This window comes from Gadus macrocephalus, chromosome 1 (genome assembly GCF_031168955.1).
Source record: "Gadus macrocephalus chromosome 1, ASM3116895v1".
NCBI classification, from domain to species: Eukaryota; Metazoa; Chordata; class Actinopteri; order Gadiformes; family Gadidae; genus Gadus; species Gadus macrocephalus.
Window position 1 is genome coordinate 9,221,228 of NC_082382.1, and position 15,489 is coordinate 9,236,716.

At 49.9% G+C, this 15,489-nt stretch overlaps 1 protein-coding gene across 1 annotated transcript in view; it reads left to right on the plus strand.

Moving 5' to 3' along the window:
• The window catches only part of plxna2 (plexin A2), a 58,910-nt gene that overhangs the window by 26,706 nt on the left and 16,715 nt on the right, over positions 1-15,489 (plus strand). The window contains 6 exon segments of the mRNA XM_060055319.1: positions 4,032-4,089; positions 4,092-4,127; positions 4,443-4,548; positions 4,550-4,613; positions 11,367-11,518; positions 15,064-15,181. Coding sequence (XP_059911302.1) covers positions 4,032-4,089; positions 4,092-4,127; positions 4,443-4,548; positions 4,550-4,613; positions 11,367-11,518; positions 15,064-15,181 — 534 coding nt within the window.

Here is a 15,489-nt window from a genome sequence, read left to right on the forward strand (position 1 = left end):
GAACTTGCAGGGCACACACATATGTCTACAAGCCATTAATAACACCACTGCTCTAACAATACCAGGGTAATGGTAATTGCAGGATTATGTTGTGCGATGTGTGTGTGTGTGGGGTGTGGGTGTGGTGGGGTGTGATGCTGTCCGGCTGGCTAGGTCCCATCGCTTCCCCATCCCTCCCTCCCTCATACGCACACACACACACACGTACGCTGTGTGTGACAGGACATCTGCACAGGGTGTTGGGGTGGAGAATGAAATGAGCAGATAGATTTTGGCACCGCAGCCATGCAGCACGGAGCCAAGCACAAGGGCAGCAGCAGGCGACCGCTCGGGATGTCTGCTCATTTCCTCTAGTGCTAGCACCCCACCCCCCATACCACCACGACACACACACACACACAAACACACGCAAACACACACACCACACCACACACTCCCCGTGACTTGTCTGCCATCCTCTCTGACTTTCTCTCTCTCCCTCTCTCTCTCTCTCCCTGTGTGTGTGTGTGTGTGTGTGTGTGTGTGTGTGTGTGTGTGTGTGTGTGTGTGTGTGTGTGTGTGTGTGTGTGTGTGTGCGTGCGTGTGTGTGTGTGTGTGTGTGTGTGTGTGCGTCTGTCTGTCTGCGTGTCAACATGCTGCCCGTGCAGGTGTCTGTCATGTGTGAACAGTGCCTTCCGCTGCCACTGGTGCAAGTACCGCAACCTGTGCACCCACGACCCGTCCAGCTGCTCCTTCCAGGAGGGACGAGTCAACGCCTCGGAGGTGGGTGCCATGTCTAATTATATCTCTCTCTGTGTCTCGCTCCATCCCTCTTTTTCACCCTCTCTCTCTCTCTCCTCTCCCTCTCTCGCTCTCGCTCTCGCTCTCGCTCTCTCTCTCTCTCTCTCTCTCTCTCCGTCCATCCATCGTTCAATCGATCTTCATATTTATCTATTCCTCCATCCATCCCTCTGTCTGTCTGTCCGTCTATCCGTCCGTTCCCCCCTCCTGCAGGTCTCACTGTAGCCCGGGCCATGTCTTCTAAAGCCTCTTGTGTTTTTGTATCGGCGTTACTCACTCACAGCTCTTGTTCTGAGCGGAAGCCATTAAAAGTCTATTATCCCAGTAGTTAGTGAGCTTAGTGCGTCTGCTAACAACGACACAGGATCATTCTGACCGAGGCACCAGAGACGCCAGCACTCACCCGCCACTGCAAAGCTCGCCTTAGACAGTCTGCCTGCATGCCGTCTCATTGAGTGGGCTTTATATTTGTGTATGTATGGGTGCAGGTTGGAGACTGCTTCAATGTGTGTGTGTTTGTGTGTGTGTGTGTGTGTGTGTGTGTGTGTGTGTGTGTGTGTGTGTGTGTGTGTGTGTGCGTGTGTGTGTGTGTGTGTGTGTGTGTGTGTGTGTGTGTGTGTGTGTGTGTGTGTGTGTGTGTGTGTGTGTGTGTGTGTGTGAGTGTGTGTGTATGTAGGTTCTTTGATCCTATAACCTTGTGGTTAAGAACAAAATAAGCGGTTCCCTTTTAGGGTTTCAAGTTACACACTGACCAGTGACCCAGGGGGTTCGCCTCTGAGGAAACCACAAAACCACGCTGCTCGCTGGAGACCTGTCACAATGCACTGAATTCATATAGAAGACCAAGGCCGCCCCCGAATAGTAGACCAAACGTTATTCGATGACAAGTGGCCCGGTCTACCAAGTTTTCATTGGTCAGATGGTCGCAGGAACATAAAAAGCTGCACCTTGTCAAAATGAGGTCAAACCTATATGTCTGGACCGTGAATGAAATCCTTGGAACACTCAGAGTCACAGTCACAGACAGACATTAATATTGCGGTTGTTACTAGAAAGTAGGCTGTGTCAGGCAGTTTATCCAAAGGGGGGGATCGTTGGAGAGGTTAAAGGACGACTCCAGTAAGTAGACCCGCAAACTCTGCAAGAAATCATTCGTAGACATCAAAAATGTGTTAACAGTGTTACTTAACATTACGTAACATTCTTAGCAAATTTCAGATAAGCTTTCTTTTTTAATATCATAAACATGCGACGACTAGTCAGCTAATGGCTTGAGTTGACTTCTAGTCGTCTATGCAATCTTTATACTGGGAAAGCCCTTTAGATAACGTCTGAAAATCTGTACATTCACACACATACACACACACAGACACACACAAACACAAACACACAAAGAGACACACATAAGGCCTGGTTTGTGTATATCCACAACCTTGTTGAAGAAAATCATTCTTTTCAACCACTTTGTTGTTGTCAAAATCCATCAGCATTGTAGCCCTGGCCAGTGCGTTCATAGAATGACGTGAGATACGATATATTATATCATATATGAGCTGATGTGAGTCTTTTGAAGGCTGGAAGGATTCACACACACATTTCTGCAGCACTCCCAACACTGCTGTGGTGTTTTTGCTGACAGAGTCAAGATGAAACCTCTGTCGTGGATCCCCATTTTGTGTCTCCAACAGGTTATGTTTCGATTGAGTGACCTCCTAGTCCATGAATAAAGAACTGTCAGTGTGTCCCACTGAAGCACTGGCTGTGTCCTCCCGCCTTGCAGAATATACGTTTAGATCGCTCATAGCATGTTTATTCCACATCGTTCGACTGGAACAGGGTGATTGTCCGAATGTGTCCCCTGACTCTAGTCAATTGAGGTCCATTTTATTTGTACAACCCTTCGTAGTTACACTCTAAAAGGGCCTCACAGGCTACAGTATATTCCCCCAAACCCTACTTATTTTTTTGAGAATTTAATTGGAATAGACTTTTGTTAGCGAACAATGGTATTTAATTTATTTTATTTTATTTGTTGAATTGGATGTTTTGTTCCATGTCTTTTTATATGTTGTATTTGTATCTTTACACTGCTGTAAACCAAATTTCCCTTTTGGGACGAATAAAGTGCTGAACTGAACTAAACTGAACACCCTCTGTGGGGCAAGGAAAAGTCCTAATGATCCAGGACCTTGGGAAGGCGAAGGGAGGACTGATCCCTCTTTTTCAGAGACGGCCGATATAGTGCCAGTATAAGCTAGACAAACAAAGGCTAATTAAGATGAAGGATAGGAAATACAAAAATCAGTAACCACTTCAAAAATCAATCGATCAATGTACGTGGGCAGTTATCAGGCACACTCCAGCCCACCTCTGACCTCTGACCTTTGACCCTTGTGTGCCCCCCCAGGACTGTCCTCAGCTGGTGCGCTCCGAGGACATCCTGATCCCGGCCGGGGAGGTGAAGCCCATCACGCTGAAGGCCCGGAACCTGCCCCAGCCCCAGTCGGGCCAGCGCGGCTACGAGTGTGTGCTCCACATCCAGGGGGTCAGCCACCGCGTCACGCGCTGCGCTTCAACAGCTCCAGCGTGCAGTGCCAGAACAGCTCGGTAGGTGCCCCGTACACCCCAGCACACACACACACACACACACACACACCGCCACACACACACAGCCACGCACACATCGCCACACACACATCTGGTGGCTCGATGTCTTTCCTGAAGGAGTCGGACAGCTGAAAGACACTTGGTTTTAGTTCCGAGTACACCGGAAATATGCATAAAGGTTCATGAAGTATCTATGAATCTGGTTGATTTATTGTGGTTACGCACACACATACAAACTAACAGACACACATACTTATGCATCAACTGCCTCAGTCCTTAGGAGAAATAAACCTTATTGGCAAGGGGTTATTTGTGGTCACGCATAGAGGAACACCCTGAACCCTGCCACCGTGCCATTGCGTTCTATTCCTCTCTGTGATCGCTGTCACGTTCCTGTCTCTCTCTCTCCTCTCTTCCCTAAATATTATGTGAAAATTAACAAAATATATTTTAAAACCCATGCAGGACATTGGAGGCACTCTCTTTGGCTTAGATAATCTGGAATTACATTTACATATTTTATTAAATACCCATCTGTACAGGTTTTATTCTCAAGGGAAATGATGTAAGAGAAGGAAAAGTTTCTTTTTTTAATAAAGTGGTGTTCTCTGTCTCTCTCGTTCTCTCTGTCTCTCTCTCTGCAGTATCTCTATGAAGGCATGAAGATCAGTGAGCTGCCTGTGGATTTCTCAGTGGTGTGGAATGAAACTTTATAATCGATAACCCAGAGAACATCCAAGGTAACCCAACCCCTACTCTCTGTCCTCCCTCCATCCCTCTGTCTCGTTTCCTTCTCTCCTCCTCTTTCAACTAATCTCTTCTCCCTTTTCTACCACACACATAAATAGGCACAGTGTCCCGTCTATCAGTGTGTGTGTGTGTGTGTGTGTCTATAGTTGTTCACGTGGCTTGTGTATCCCTTCTGTCCTCCCTTCATATGCATCTCCTGCTGTGTGTGGGTGCGTACGTCATTGATGTATGCACAGGTGCATCTGCGTGCTCCTTGATGCATGAATAGATGCACTCACACGCGTCTCCGTCTCCGCGTCTCGCAGTGCACCTCTACAAGTGCGCGGCGCAGCGCGACAGCTGCGGCATGTGTCTGAAGGCGGAGCGCAAGTTCCAGTGTGGCTGGTGCAGCGGCGAGGGACGGTGCACCCTGCGGCACCCGCTGGCTGCACCTGGCCAGCAGGAACGTCAAGTGCACCAACCCCCGCATCACCGAGGTCAGTGAGGCGGGCGCCGGGGGAGGCGGGGGGGGGGGGGGGGGTGGGGGGGGGGGGGTGGGGGGGGGGAGTCTCGCTCAGACCCCTCCTCGGCAGGGATCCCGTCGTATGAGTGACGCCATTGACAGGGAGACGGTCTGGATTGCATGGAGAGGCTCTCGGCGACAGGCCAGAGGCCGGTCTCTGCTGTGTGCGGTGCCCTGCACTGCCCGTCCCCTCGACACGCAGGGGCCGAGAGAGAATACCCATCAGGGGGCGCCCCCTGGGGAGATGGCCTCACTTCCTTGCTGACTCTCTCCCTCTCTCTCTCTCTCTCTCTCTCTCTCTCTCTCTGTCTCTCTCTCTCTCTCTCTCCTCTCTCTCCTCTCTCTCTCTCTCTCTCTCTCTCTCTCTCTCTCTTGCATTCATATTCAAAATATGCTTTATTGGGATGAAAGTTATATGCTGCAATGTTGCCAAAGCAATTGCATTAAAAAGAGTGTAATGAACAATAAATCCTTCTCTGTCTCTGTCTTCCTCTCTCTCTCTCCCTCTCTCCACCACTCTCATTCTGTGTCTATCTCGATCTCTGCCGTTCTCTCTTTCTCCATCTCGCTCATTATCTCTCCCCCTCAATCGCTCTCTATCCCTCTTTATCCATCTATCTTCAAAACAAGGGGCTTTGTTGACATTGAAGATGGAAAGACAACATCAATAACTTCATACTTATTTAAAGTCCTCCTCGCCTCATATCATTGTGAGAACCATTTGCACCCCTACCCTTGTCTGAACCTTTCCTCTGTGCCGGGGTCTGACGTTATGCAACACTTCTCCTCCCTGCCTCTTTGATACTACGTTTGGAGCGTTGCTTCTAAAGAAATCATCTGAGCATGTCGCGGAGGGGAAGCCATTTTTGTGGGGGAATGAAAAGACAAAAACAGACACTTTGAATAAGTAAACGCTCCCAAGGGCTGGTGGGTCTCCACAGCTGCAAGCTATTTTATCTGGCTGCTCACACACATACTGCTGCTCTTGCCTGCCCTCCCCCCACCGTCCTCCAGGAACCTTCCGGTACATGTGACCGACCACTGTAATGTTTATGTCAGGAAGCACTCATCCACCACACCCTACCACTCAGAGGTCGCGACCCCGGAAGGGCCTATTTGTTTTCGCCTTAATGGTTGGTGGCTGTGTGTGTTTATATATGCATGTGTGTCGTGTGTGTGTGTGTGTGTGTGTGTGTGTATATACATGTGTCTTTGTGAGGGGGAGGGGCTGTTATTTTCTATCTCAAGGTTGCGCTCTCTGTCCAGGGGGGGAGTTGCGACCGTTTAATTAGTTTTAGTAACGCGCCAGCGCGTCGTGTTTAACCCCGGCAGACCTCTCCTGCTGCAGCGTCGATACACCGCCCGTCACCACCCCCCCCGCCCACAAGCCCCCACCCCCCACCACCTCCACCACCACCACGGGTGGAGGTGTGTTTATTGATATACATTGTTGTTGATTTACATCCATTTGTTCATGTTCTTTCCAAGGACAGCTGTGAGAATAGTTTGAACGCTCAGCATGGCCTCTCTCAGCAGGAAGGGTGCGTGGGGTTAGACCCGGTCTCACGTCAACAACGCAGACGAGAAGGAAATGGAGAAACGCGGTGGGGGCTTTATGTAAAGCAGACAGCCTGGAGCATACACAGGGGTACGGCATGAGGAAGTGAAGAGAGGGAGGGAGAGACATAGAGAGTGTTATGATTGTTCCAAGTTCAAAAGTGTAATGTAGCTAAGAGAGGCTTTGGCTGTCCCCTTGTTGACTCGTTCCCATACATATTTAACTCACCCAACAACGCACACTAACGCAATCTAGAGTAGAGTTCATTTTGTTTTTCTAAGTTAATCAACCTCACTTCTTCTACGGCTTCATCGTTTTTGTGCTTGGTAACTCTTAACACTTCAACCGATCTCAGCGCTGCTGTACATTCGCTCACTTTTGCATCATCCAATCGAACCACGCGGGATCAATTGAAGATGACAACGAGTGTGTGGCTCTCCATCACTTTAATGGGAGTCTCCCCACTTTCCAGGTGAGCTCAGCCCGCCCCTCCCCAGCCGTGCCCAGACGGATCCCCGAGGTTGTCATTTATTTTATAAAACGAAATCTCCGGTCGCATGCCGTCGGGAGCTTATTTGTATACATAGCGGCGCATTAGTACATGTGCCTACCACAAGATGCGTCTCCTGAATAATGAATGTTTCTATTAGGTGCCGTAAGACCCCTCCCCTCCCCCCCGCCACATCCTGGTGCTCGGTTATTAATATTGAAGAGATGTAAGCCCTCACTAACAGCACGGGGAACAACATCAAATGAAGCTGGGAGGATGGGGGGGGGGGGGGCTTCAGAGAGCATCTCCACCAATCAGCTGTGGCCTGGGCTCCTCTGTGAGCTCAGAGCAGCCCAGCCTCACTGTGGATGGCGCACACATCTGTTAACGTAGGACAAATGGTGTTCTCTCTGCCTCGCTTGCTCTCTTTGTTTCGCTCCGCTACCGACACAAGCCAGAAGCAAACATGAAGTGTGAGTGTGTGTCGTGTGTTGTGTGTCGTGTGTGTGAGTGTGAGTGTGAGTGTGAGTGTGAGTGTGAGTGTGAGTGTGTATGTGTGTGTGTGTGTGTGTGTGTGTGTGTGTGTGTGTGTGTGTGTGTGTGTGTGTGTGTGTGTGTGTGTGTGTGTGTCTATGTGTGTTGATCTTCCGAACATCCTGAGGGTTGATGTACCTGTCATTAAGGAGAGGCTGAGATCTATTCTTCACGGCTGTGAGCTCTTCCTGCATCACACACACACACGCTCGCACGCCCGCACCCGCCCGCCCGCCCGCCCGCACGCCCGCCCGCCCGCCCGCCCGCCCGCCCGCACGCACGCACGCACCACACACACACACACACACACACACACACACACACACACACACACACACACACACACACACACACAGATGGACAAATTATTGTTCATTCATTGATGCTCTAAGCTAGCACGAATAATATATAAGCATGTGCATGTGCACATAGACCAATACATGCACAGATATAGAAGGCTGTTTGGTCTAAGTCCTCCTATCTCACCCAACAGCATCATTCTGTCCTCATCTGCGTTAAACCCCCACCCCATTCCTCACGTCTTTATCCCTGCTCTCACTGGGAGACTTTTAAGAGCCAGTAAAATATTGAGGGTGTATTCTGTTCAGGAACAAGTGATTACAGAGGTTTTATCAAGCTCATTAAATTGTAATTAACAAAAAATGTGTTGTGCCAGAACTGAGGCCCAGAGAACAGCGTAGATTAGCTGTTGTACGTTTTGCTATTGGCAGCAAGGACGCATCTGAAGTTATGAAAGTTTCCAACCACAGTCAGAGAGACACACACTTTTTTTCATTACTTTTGTTTACAAAAGTCCTTGGTTGTGGCAGTCACCAGCAAGAAAAGGTATACAGTGTTCAAACGTTCAGAAAAGCCCCACTTTAGGTGTCGCCAATAAAGGAGATGTAAAATTGAAAAAACATGACACTTGAGCGACTTGAATGACCTACTGAGCTCCGTTTATTCGACCTTTTTATTGACCTTGACCAACCCTCAACTCTGCTTCAACCAACTCCCTAACCTCAACTCTCTCAGCGCCCTGCCTCAAAAGCCTCCACCTGTCCAGCACTTCCACACAGTGCCACGGCGCTCTCTGGGTCTCTCTCCTTTGCCATTTTCTATTTGTTATTTAACAAACATCTGTGTCTCGAGTTTCCCGGTCCGAATAAGCCAAGTCTCTCTCTCCCAATAGCCGGGAGATTATCTGCTAAAAGGGGAACTTCTATTCTGGAGGCTTCTCCCATGGATTAGAATTCAAAGAGCTTCTCTTGTCTTCTCAATGTAGGTCATCGCACCCCTCTCTACTCGTCCGCCAACGTTTCTTTATTTATTTTAAATCCCCCCCACGTCTTAAGGAAGTTAGTCTAGTCTCGTGTTCTCCCCGGCCGCCACCATGAGTCCTGCAACTGGAGATAGAGAGATATATATAGATGTGACTTAGAGAGAGAGAGAGACCCTACAACACTGTGTTGCAGTCTATACACAGCTTTTACTTATTTGCCTTTTTATTTCTTACTGCAATTACTGCAATGTTCACATTTAATGTATATTAATGTATGTATATATATTTTTTCATGAAATGTTGCAGATAAGCAGCTTTGTATCTTTTATTGTAAAAAAGTGGAAGAGATCTTGAATATCAGAGGGAGAGGGAGGGAGGGGGGGGGGGGGAGAGCATGAGTCAAAGCGAGAACATGACTGTAAGGGCACAAATGTGAGTGAGAGAGAGAGAAAACAAAATAGCATGAGTTTGAGAGATGGAACATGACAGAGAGCGAGAGAGAGAGGGCGCATGAGTTTGGAAGAGAGAGCAGTGCAGGTTTAGCAGGCTGTTTGCTAGGAATGACCCTCCATTGACAAAGTGACAAAGCCAGGCCGGGAAGCGGCTCTGAAATGGATTACACGGGCAGGGCAGAGTGGCAGCGGGCCCGGGCTGGGGGGGAAGATGTTCAGAGATGCACTCTCTTCCTTTTCCCTCTGAGGGTCAGTGCATTAAAGGCAAAAATGCCAACATGGCCTGCATCCGCACGTGCAGAGTGTGTCGAAGTGTTTCTGCGTGTGTTTGAGTGGGTGTGTGTCTGTGTGTGTTTGTGCGTACCCATGCATGTGTGTGTGTGTGTGAACAAGATGATGCGCGAATCGAAGTAGAAACAGGGATTTTTATGCGGTTGTACAACAACAAGGGCCACATAAAACAACGACCAAAGGAGAGCTGCCCCTCCCTCCTGTTCCCTCTTGACCCCTCAGCTCAAGACGACTCATAGGGCGTGTCTCTGAACGGTCCATCTCTTCCCCTGTGATCATGTGCCGGTAAATGACTTGCCGATGCGACGGTCTGAGCCACTCAGGTGTTCCCCGCATGGCTCCCGGCCCCGTCGTCTCCCCAGTCACACCTCTCAGTGTCCCCGTCTCACCTCTCCGTCACCGCAGGGTGCCCGGCCACTCAGCGCCTCTCCCCTCCCCATCACCGCTGCCATTCTCTCTCCCTTTCATTTCCAATCATCTGACTCCGTCTCTCCACGTCTGTCTCTCTCCATCGCACGTCTTATATATATTTTTTTTTTCGCAGTGCTTTTATCTTTGTCTTCCTCGTATTACGGCCGTCTCCCCCGGCTCTCCTCCGTTGCTTACGTAACCATCAGTAAGTCTACTCGGATGGCCGCCGCCAGTGCCTGACAAGGATATATTTAGTGGTCGTGCACGCCCTCTCCCACCACCAACACCACTCCCTTCGAGCCCGTGCAGCACTCAAAGATTCATGTATTCAGACCCCCGGGCGCTTCTGTGACACACTTATTTTACATCCAGAGCAATTAATGTCCACTGAATCTAGATTACAATGTTGGCGCCCCGCTGGGAGCCGTAGTAGGGGACGGCGGCGGGGAGGGCGAGGGAGATTATGGCACCTCTCTAAGGGGGTCAGCCTCACGTAGTTGAGGTTGTGCCTCCTCCAGCAAACACAGTTGGAAAAATAATCTGGTTGGCTGCTCCTGTTGTGGCGTTAGGGCTGCTTGGTGTGTCTGTGTGTGTGTGTGTGTGTGTGTGTGTGTGTGTGTGTGTGTGTGTGTGTGTGTGTGTGTGTGTGTGTGTGTGTGTGTGTGTGTGTGTGTGTGTGTGTGTGTGTGTGTTTGGATGTGCATGCACGCGCGTGTTTGTGAGTGAGTGAGTGAGTGAGTGAGTGAGTGAGTGAGTGAGTGAGTGAGTGAGTGAGTGAGTGAGTGAGTGAGTGAGTGAGTGAGTGAGTGTGTGCGCGTGTGCGCGTGTACATGTGTGCGATTGGGTTTGTTTTGTTACCTCTGCCTGCATGGCCAGTAATAGCTTATTGATTGTTGACATTGCGGCAGCGGCTACGCCCATGGCAGCAGGGGGGGGGGGGGGGGGGGGGGGGGGTCATCTCTGCTCCCTGCACAACACCGGCCAAATCTTCTCCATCTTCTTTTACTCCTCCCCTCCTCCCGTCCCCACCTGCCCTCTGCTCCGCCCTTGCCTCCCGTTTGAACTCCTCTCTATCTGCCCTCTTGTATATCCGTCTCTTAATTTCCTCCCTTCGACCCTCTCCCCGCTCCCTCTCCCCCCATCTCCGTGCCCGGCTCTCTCTCTCTCTCTCTCTCTCTCTCTCTCTCTCTCTCTCTCTCTCTCTCTCTCTCTCTCTCCCCCCCCCCTCCCCCTGCTCTGATGAGAGGGCTGGACGCCAGCCAGGGCTGTGCCCCCAACAGGGCTCTGCAGCCTGCCACCTAATGCCAAGGTCATGCTGGGCGGCCATATTGACTTTTATGTGGAGGTGGTCTGTGCTAAGCGCTAATATGGCCTCTCGTCGGATTTAAAGGCCGCGGCAACAGCAGGAGCATCATATAACGAGCAGGCCTCTGTCCAGAATCTTAATCATACCTTCTAATTGGTATATGTATGCACTTTTTGGGGGGGAAATATGTGAGGTTATGTGGAGTGGGCTGTTTTTAAAAGGTCATTGTGGGTGTGGACTAACTTCTATTTGGTATGAACGAGAGAGTACCTCTTATGTGTGATGAGGGTTTACAAGGGTGCCTGCACAATGCTCCGATGAATGGTGTGCTCCTAACTCCTGGAACAGTTCGCTCTCCTAGCCTACATTATATTCATAACAAGTGTCTCTCCTTGGTCTCCAGGTGACGCCGGTGGCCGGACCTCCCGAGGGGGGGACGAGGGTGACCATCCATGGGATGAATCTGGGTCTGTCCTTCGCGGACATGGTGGGCAACGTGGAGGTGGCCGGCGTGAGGTGTGCCCCAGTGGAGGAGGGCTACATCATCGCTGAACAGTAAGTCATCCAGCTGTCCCTCACCGGGACTCCACCCAGATCACACATCATAACACATCATCAGATCCAATGGTGTGAGGGCATGCATGGCACTGCAATGTAGACCACAGTGGGACTCAAACCCCGAACCCCTTGTGAATGCCATGCCCTTTTATTACTCCACCGGTGCGTGTGATGGATTGATCTGTCGAGTCGTGGTGTGTTCTTTTCTTATTCCTTTGATCAAATATAAATCATTATAGCTAACAACAGTTCATTATCCACTACTATTTGCTTGCATGATGCAAATGGCAAAGATTGTGCCCGGGATGCGGGCGCTAAAAACACACACTGCCATCTATGTGTGTCATTGACCCGGGGGATAGGAGTCGTCTCCACAACCCTGTCCTAATGAAGACTGGAGCCGTGCTGCCTGGGGCCCCCGACCCGTCCACCCACCAACCCCGAGCCCCCCGCTGGGCTGCAGCCCATCCTCCTTACAAACCGCTAGCTCCAGCTCAGCCCCCCCACGCAGCAGCTGTGTGTGTTTACCTCGTGTTTACCTGCGCTAATTGTTCCACTAGCATCCCATTCTGGGGGTCTCGGCCCCCCCCCCCCCCCCCCCGCAACACCCGGCAGCTAGCAGCAGAAAGCTCCTCTCAAGTGATGAATAGTTTGTTTTGTAAGTAGCGCACTCGAAGACCCCCCGCTAGGAGCCTCTTCTTCACCCCCCGAGATGTGCAGAGATACGCTGGCTGTCCCTGCCTCTTCGTCTGACAGCGATGCCCAGAAGACAAATATGCAAAAAAAATGAAGAGGGACGTTCAGCCATACCTACACGGCGTAGAGTTGGGGCTCTATGTCTTCTTCTCTCTCTCTATGTCACCATCTCTCTTTGAGTCTGACACGTACACTCTGGCTGTCCCATTAAACGTCCTCAAAGGAGCCTTTAACCTTAATTCTCTTTTTGGCCTACTTTTGATTCCGGTAAGCGAACAGCTCAGCACTGTCCAAATACTGTAACTCAGAGCGTGAGTCCCCCGTCACTCCCCTCAATCTGCTCTTCCTGCTCTCTCTCTCTCTCTCTCTCTCTCTCTCTCTCTCTCTCTCTCTCTCTCTCTCTCTCTCTCTCTCTCTCTCTCTCTCTCTCTCTCTCTCTCTCTCTCTCTCTCCCTCCCTCCCTCCCTCTCTCTCTCTCTCTCTCTCTCCCTCTCCCTCTCTCTCTCTCTCTCTCTCTCTCTCTCTCTCTCTCTCTCTCTCTCTCTTTCTCTCTCTCAATGACACAAGGTGTTTATGCTCGATCTGACAAACACAATTTCTCACCCTATATCCTCTTGATGAGGTTAAAGTAAAGGCTTGTGCAGTTGAATCCTAGCTGAAAGATTACGTGTTTAGTCCATATACCATATAAAAAAGAACCCAAATGCCTGATACATATGCATCTTTGAGTTAATTCCGATCTGCATTCCCTATAAGTCGTTTGGATCACAGTGACCTAAATCGTTTCAAAATGTCCTTCGAAGAAGTCTCACTCTCGCTCTCATGCACAACTGACAGGTACAATGGTGACGTCCCCTCCAAAGACCCGCCTGCTATTCTGTGTGTTTGTTATCTGTCTTCAAACAAATCCCTAGGGCAGGACTAGCAAAGGAGTCCAGTCGGTGAAGACATGTCTGTACCCATAGCCTCCGTCTCGTGAGCAGGCCGCCTGAATTGAAATGCAGTGCATGCCCCCGGCTGTTACGGACAATTTATCAGCAGTGTGCCAATCTGAGAGGACTCTAATCTGATGGAGACAATGCTGCTTGCTTCACTTTTATTTCCATGTTAAACAGAAAGTGTCAGGGTGGGTGTGTGTGTGGGGGGGGGGACGGGGGGACGGACATAATGAGCCGCTAGACAAACTCAGAATGAGTGAGCTGCTGTCCTGAATCACGGTTGTTTTGCCGACCCCATCCCTCTATAAACTTTCATCCAAGATCAAGTTGCAGGAATGTTTCTATGTTTATAAAGCGGGGGTGTCTGCTTGCCTACGTGACCTGATGCTGTCATAGGCTCATTAGGAATCAGAGGCAGCATGAAACCAAAGCCAGTGTTCATTTGGTTTTAATCTTTCGTGCTTGCATCCACATTCATGCATTTATTCAACAATACAACTCTGTTTTTATTGAGCATAACATTCCGACCAATCGCAGGGCTAGATCACGCACTAGGTACGCCCACAGAAGCCCGTGAAACCCTTCATGTTGAAGTCCCAACCGCTCTCGGCTCTATTCTGCATTAGAAACTTGTTTTACCTGGAATTAACCCTCCAGATACACCCAGCGCTGCTTCTCATCATCTTTAAATACACTCATCGAGGAGGGAATCATGTTTTCTGCGACACACAGTTGTCAGGGTTTGTTCTAGGGGGGGGTGTGTGTTACAGGGTTTGGGATGCCAAAAGGGAACATTCTATGTGATTAACTCCAGCATCATGCTGATTTAAATGAGCCCTTGGGGTTGACAGTAACAGCGAGCTGTCCTGGAGGACTCTGCAGTAGCCTAGCTTAAGGTTAAGGAGCGGAACAAAGCACCAGGACTACAAGCCCCATCAGACAGTCCCTCTCTCCTCCACCTGCTCCAGCAGCGCAGCGCCCTCCTCCGCCTGGTGGATCCACGCCAGCTCTCTATCTCTCTGCCCCTATATCTCTGTCTCTCTGCCCCTATATCTCTGTCTCTCTGCCCCTATATCCCTGTCTCTCTGCCCCTATATCTCTGTCTCTCTGCCCCTATATCTCTGTCTCTCTGCCCCTATATCTCTGTCTCTCTGCCCCTATATCTCTCTGTCTCTCTGCCCCTATATCTCTCTGTCTCTCTGCCCCTATATCTCTCTGTCTCTCTGCCCCTATATCTCTGTCTCTCTGCCCCTATATCTCTGTCTCTCTGCCCCTATATCTCTGTCTCTCTGCCCCTATATCCCTGTCTCTCTGCCCCTATATCTCTGTCTCTCTGCCCCTATATCTCTCTGTCTCTCTGCCCCTATATCTCTCTGTCTCTCTGCCCTATATCTCTGTCTCTCTGCCCCTATCTCTCTGTCTCTCTGCCCCTATATCTCTGTCTCTCTCTCCCACATGGTCTCCAGGTGTCCCTCGACCTCTCCCTTCCTGGTCTCTGATTGGTCCATGTTTACTTTAGTGCTCTGTGGCAAGGGGAGGATAGAGGCGGCCAGTTGGCAGTGAGGGGAGGAGTGGGAGGAGGAAGAGGAGGACAAACAAGTGTTGGGTGTATTGCTGCAGACTAAGACAGCTCAGGGGAGTGTCAATATCTTTATCGATGTTGACTCGCCCTGTAATGCAATCAAAGTAATATGAAAGAGTAGAGATGTAGTTTATAAAACAGTTAACAAAACCGGAAAATCTTTTGTACGTGATAAAGTAAAATGCAATTTCCCCTTGCGGTCGTAAACTTTAAAAACTGCTGATGTGGTCGCAAGGCCATTGAATTAAGGGAAGGGACTTTATCAGGGTACCTCAGGTGTTGGCGGCTGATTGCATTCCTTCTTTGTCGCTTGTGTCGCGGTGCAGGATCGTGTGTGAGATGGACCCCGCCCCGCCAGAGAGCCGGCCCGGACCCATCCAGTTGTGTGTGGGGGAGTGCCGGCCAGAGCTGAAGACCCGCTCTTCTCAACTCTACTCTTTCGTGGTACGATGATGAACTCTGAATCTAAATGCCACTGGGGATATTCCAGAGATCAGAATATGCGTTGCATGGGGGGTTTAAGGGGGCTCACTCACCCGACCTCAAGCTTATTATATTTTACTTGATTATTTTCTGTGTGCAATTCATTAAAAGCATTTTAAATATCTGACATGCTGCGGCCATATAATGATCTTCATTAGTTGCCATGGCAACAGACGGGCTAATTGATGCCCCATGGTGACTGCGTGAGAGGCAAATTTATTTCAGAATTACCTTTATTTTGGAAATAATCTCAGTTATTAGTTTTTTTC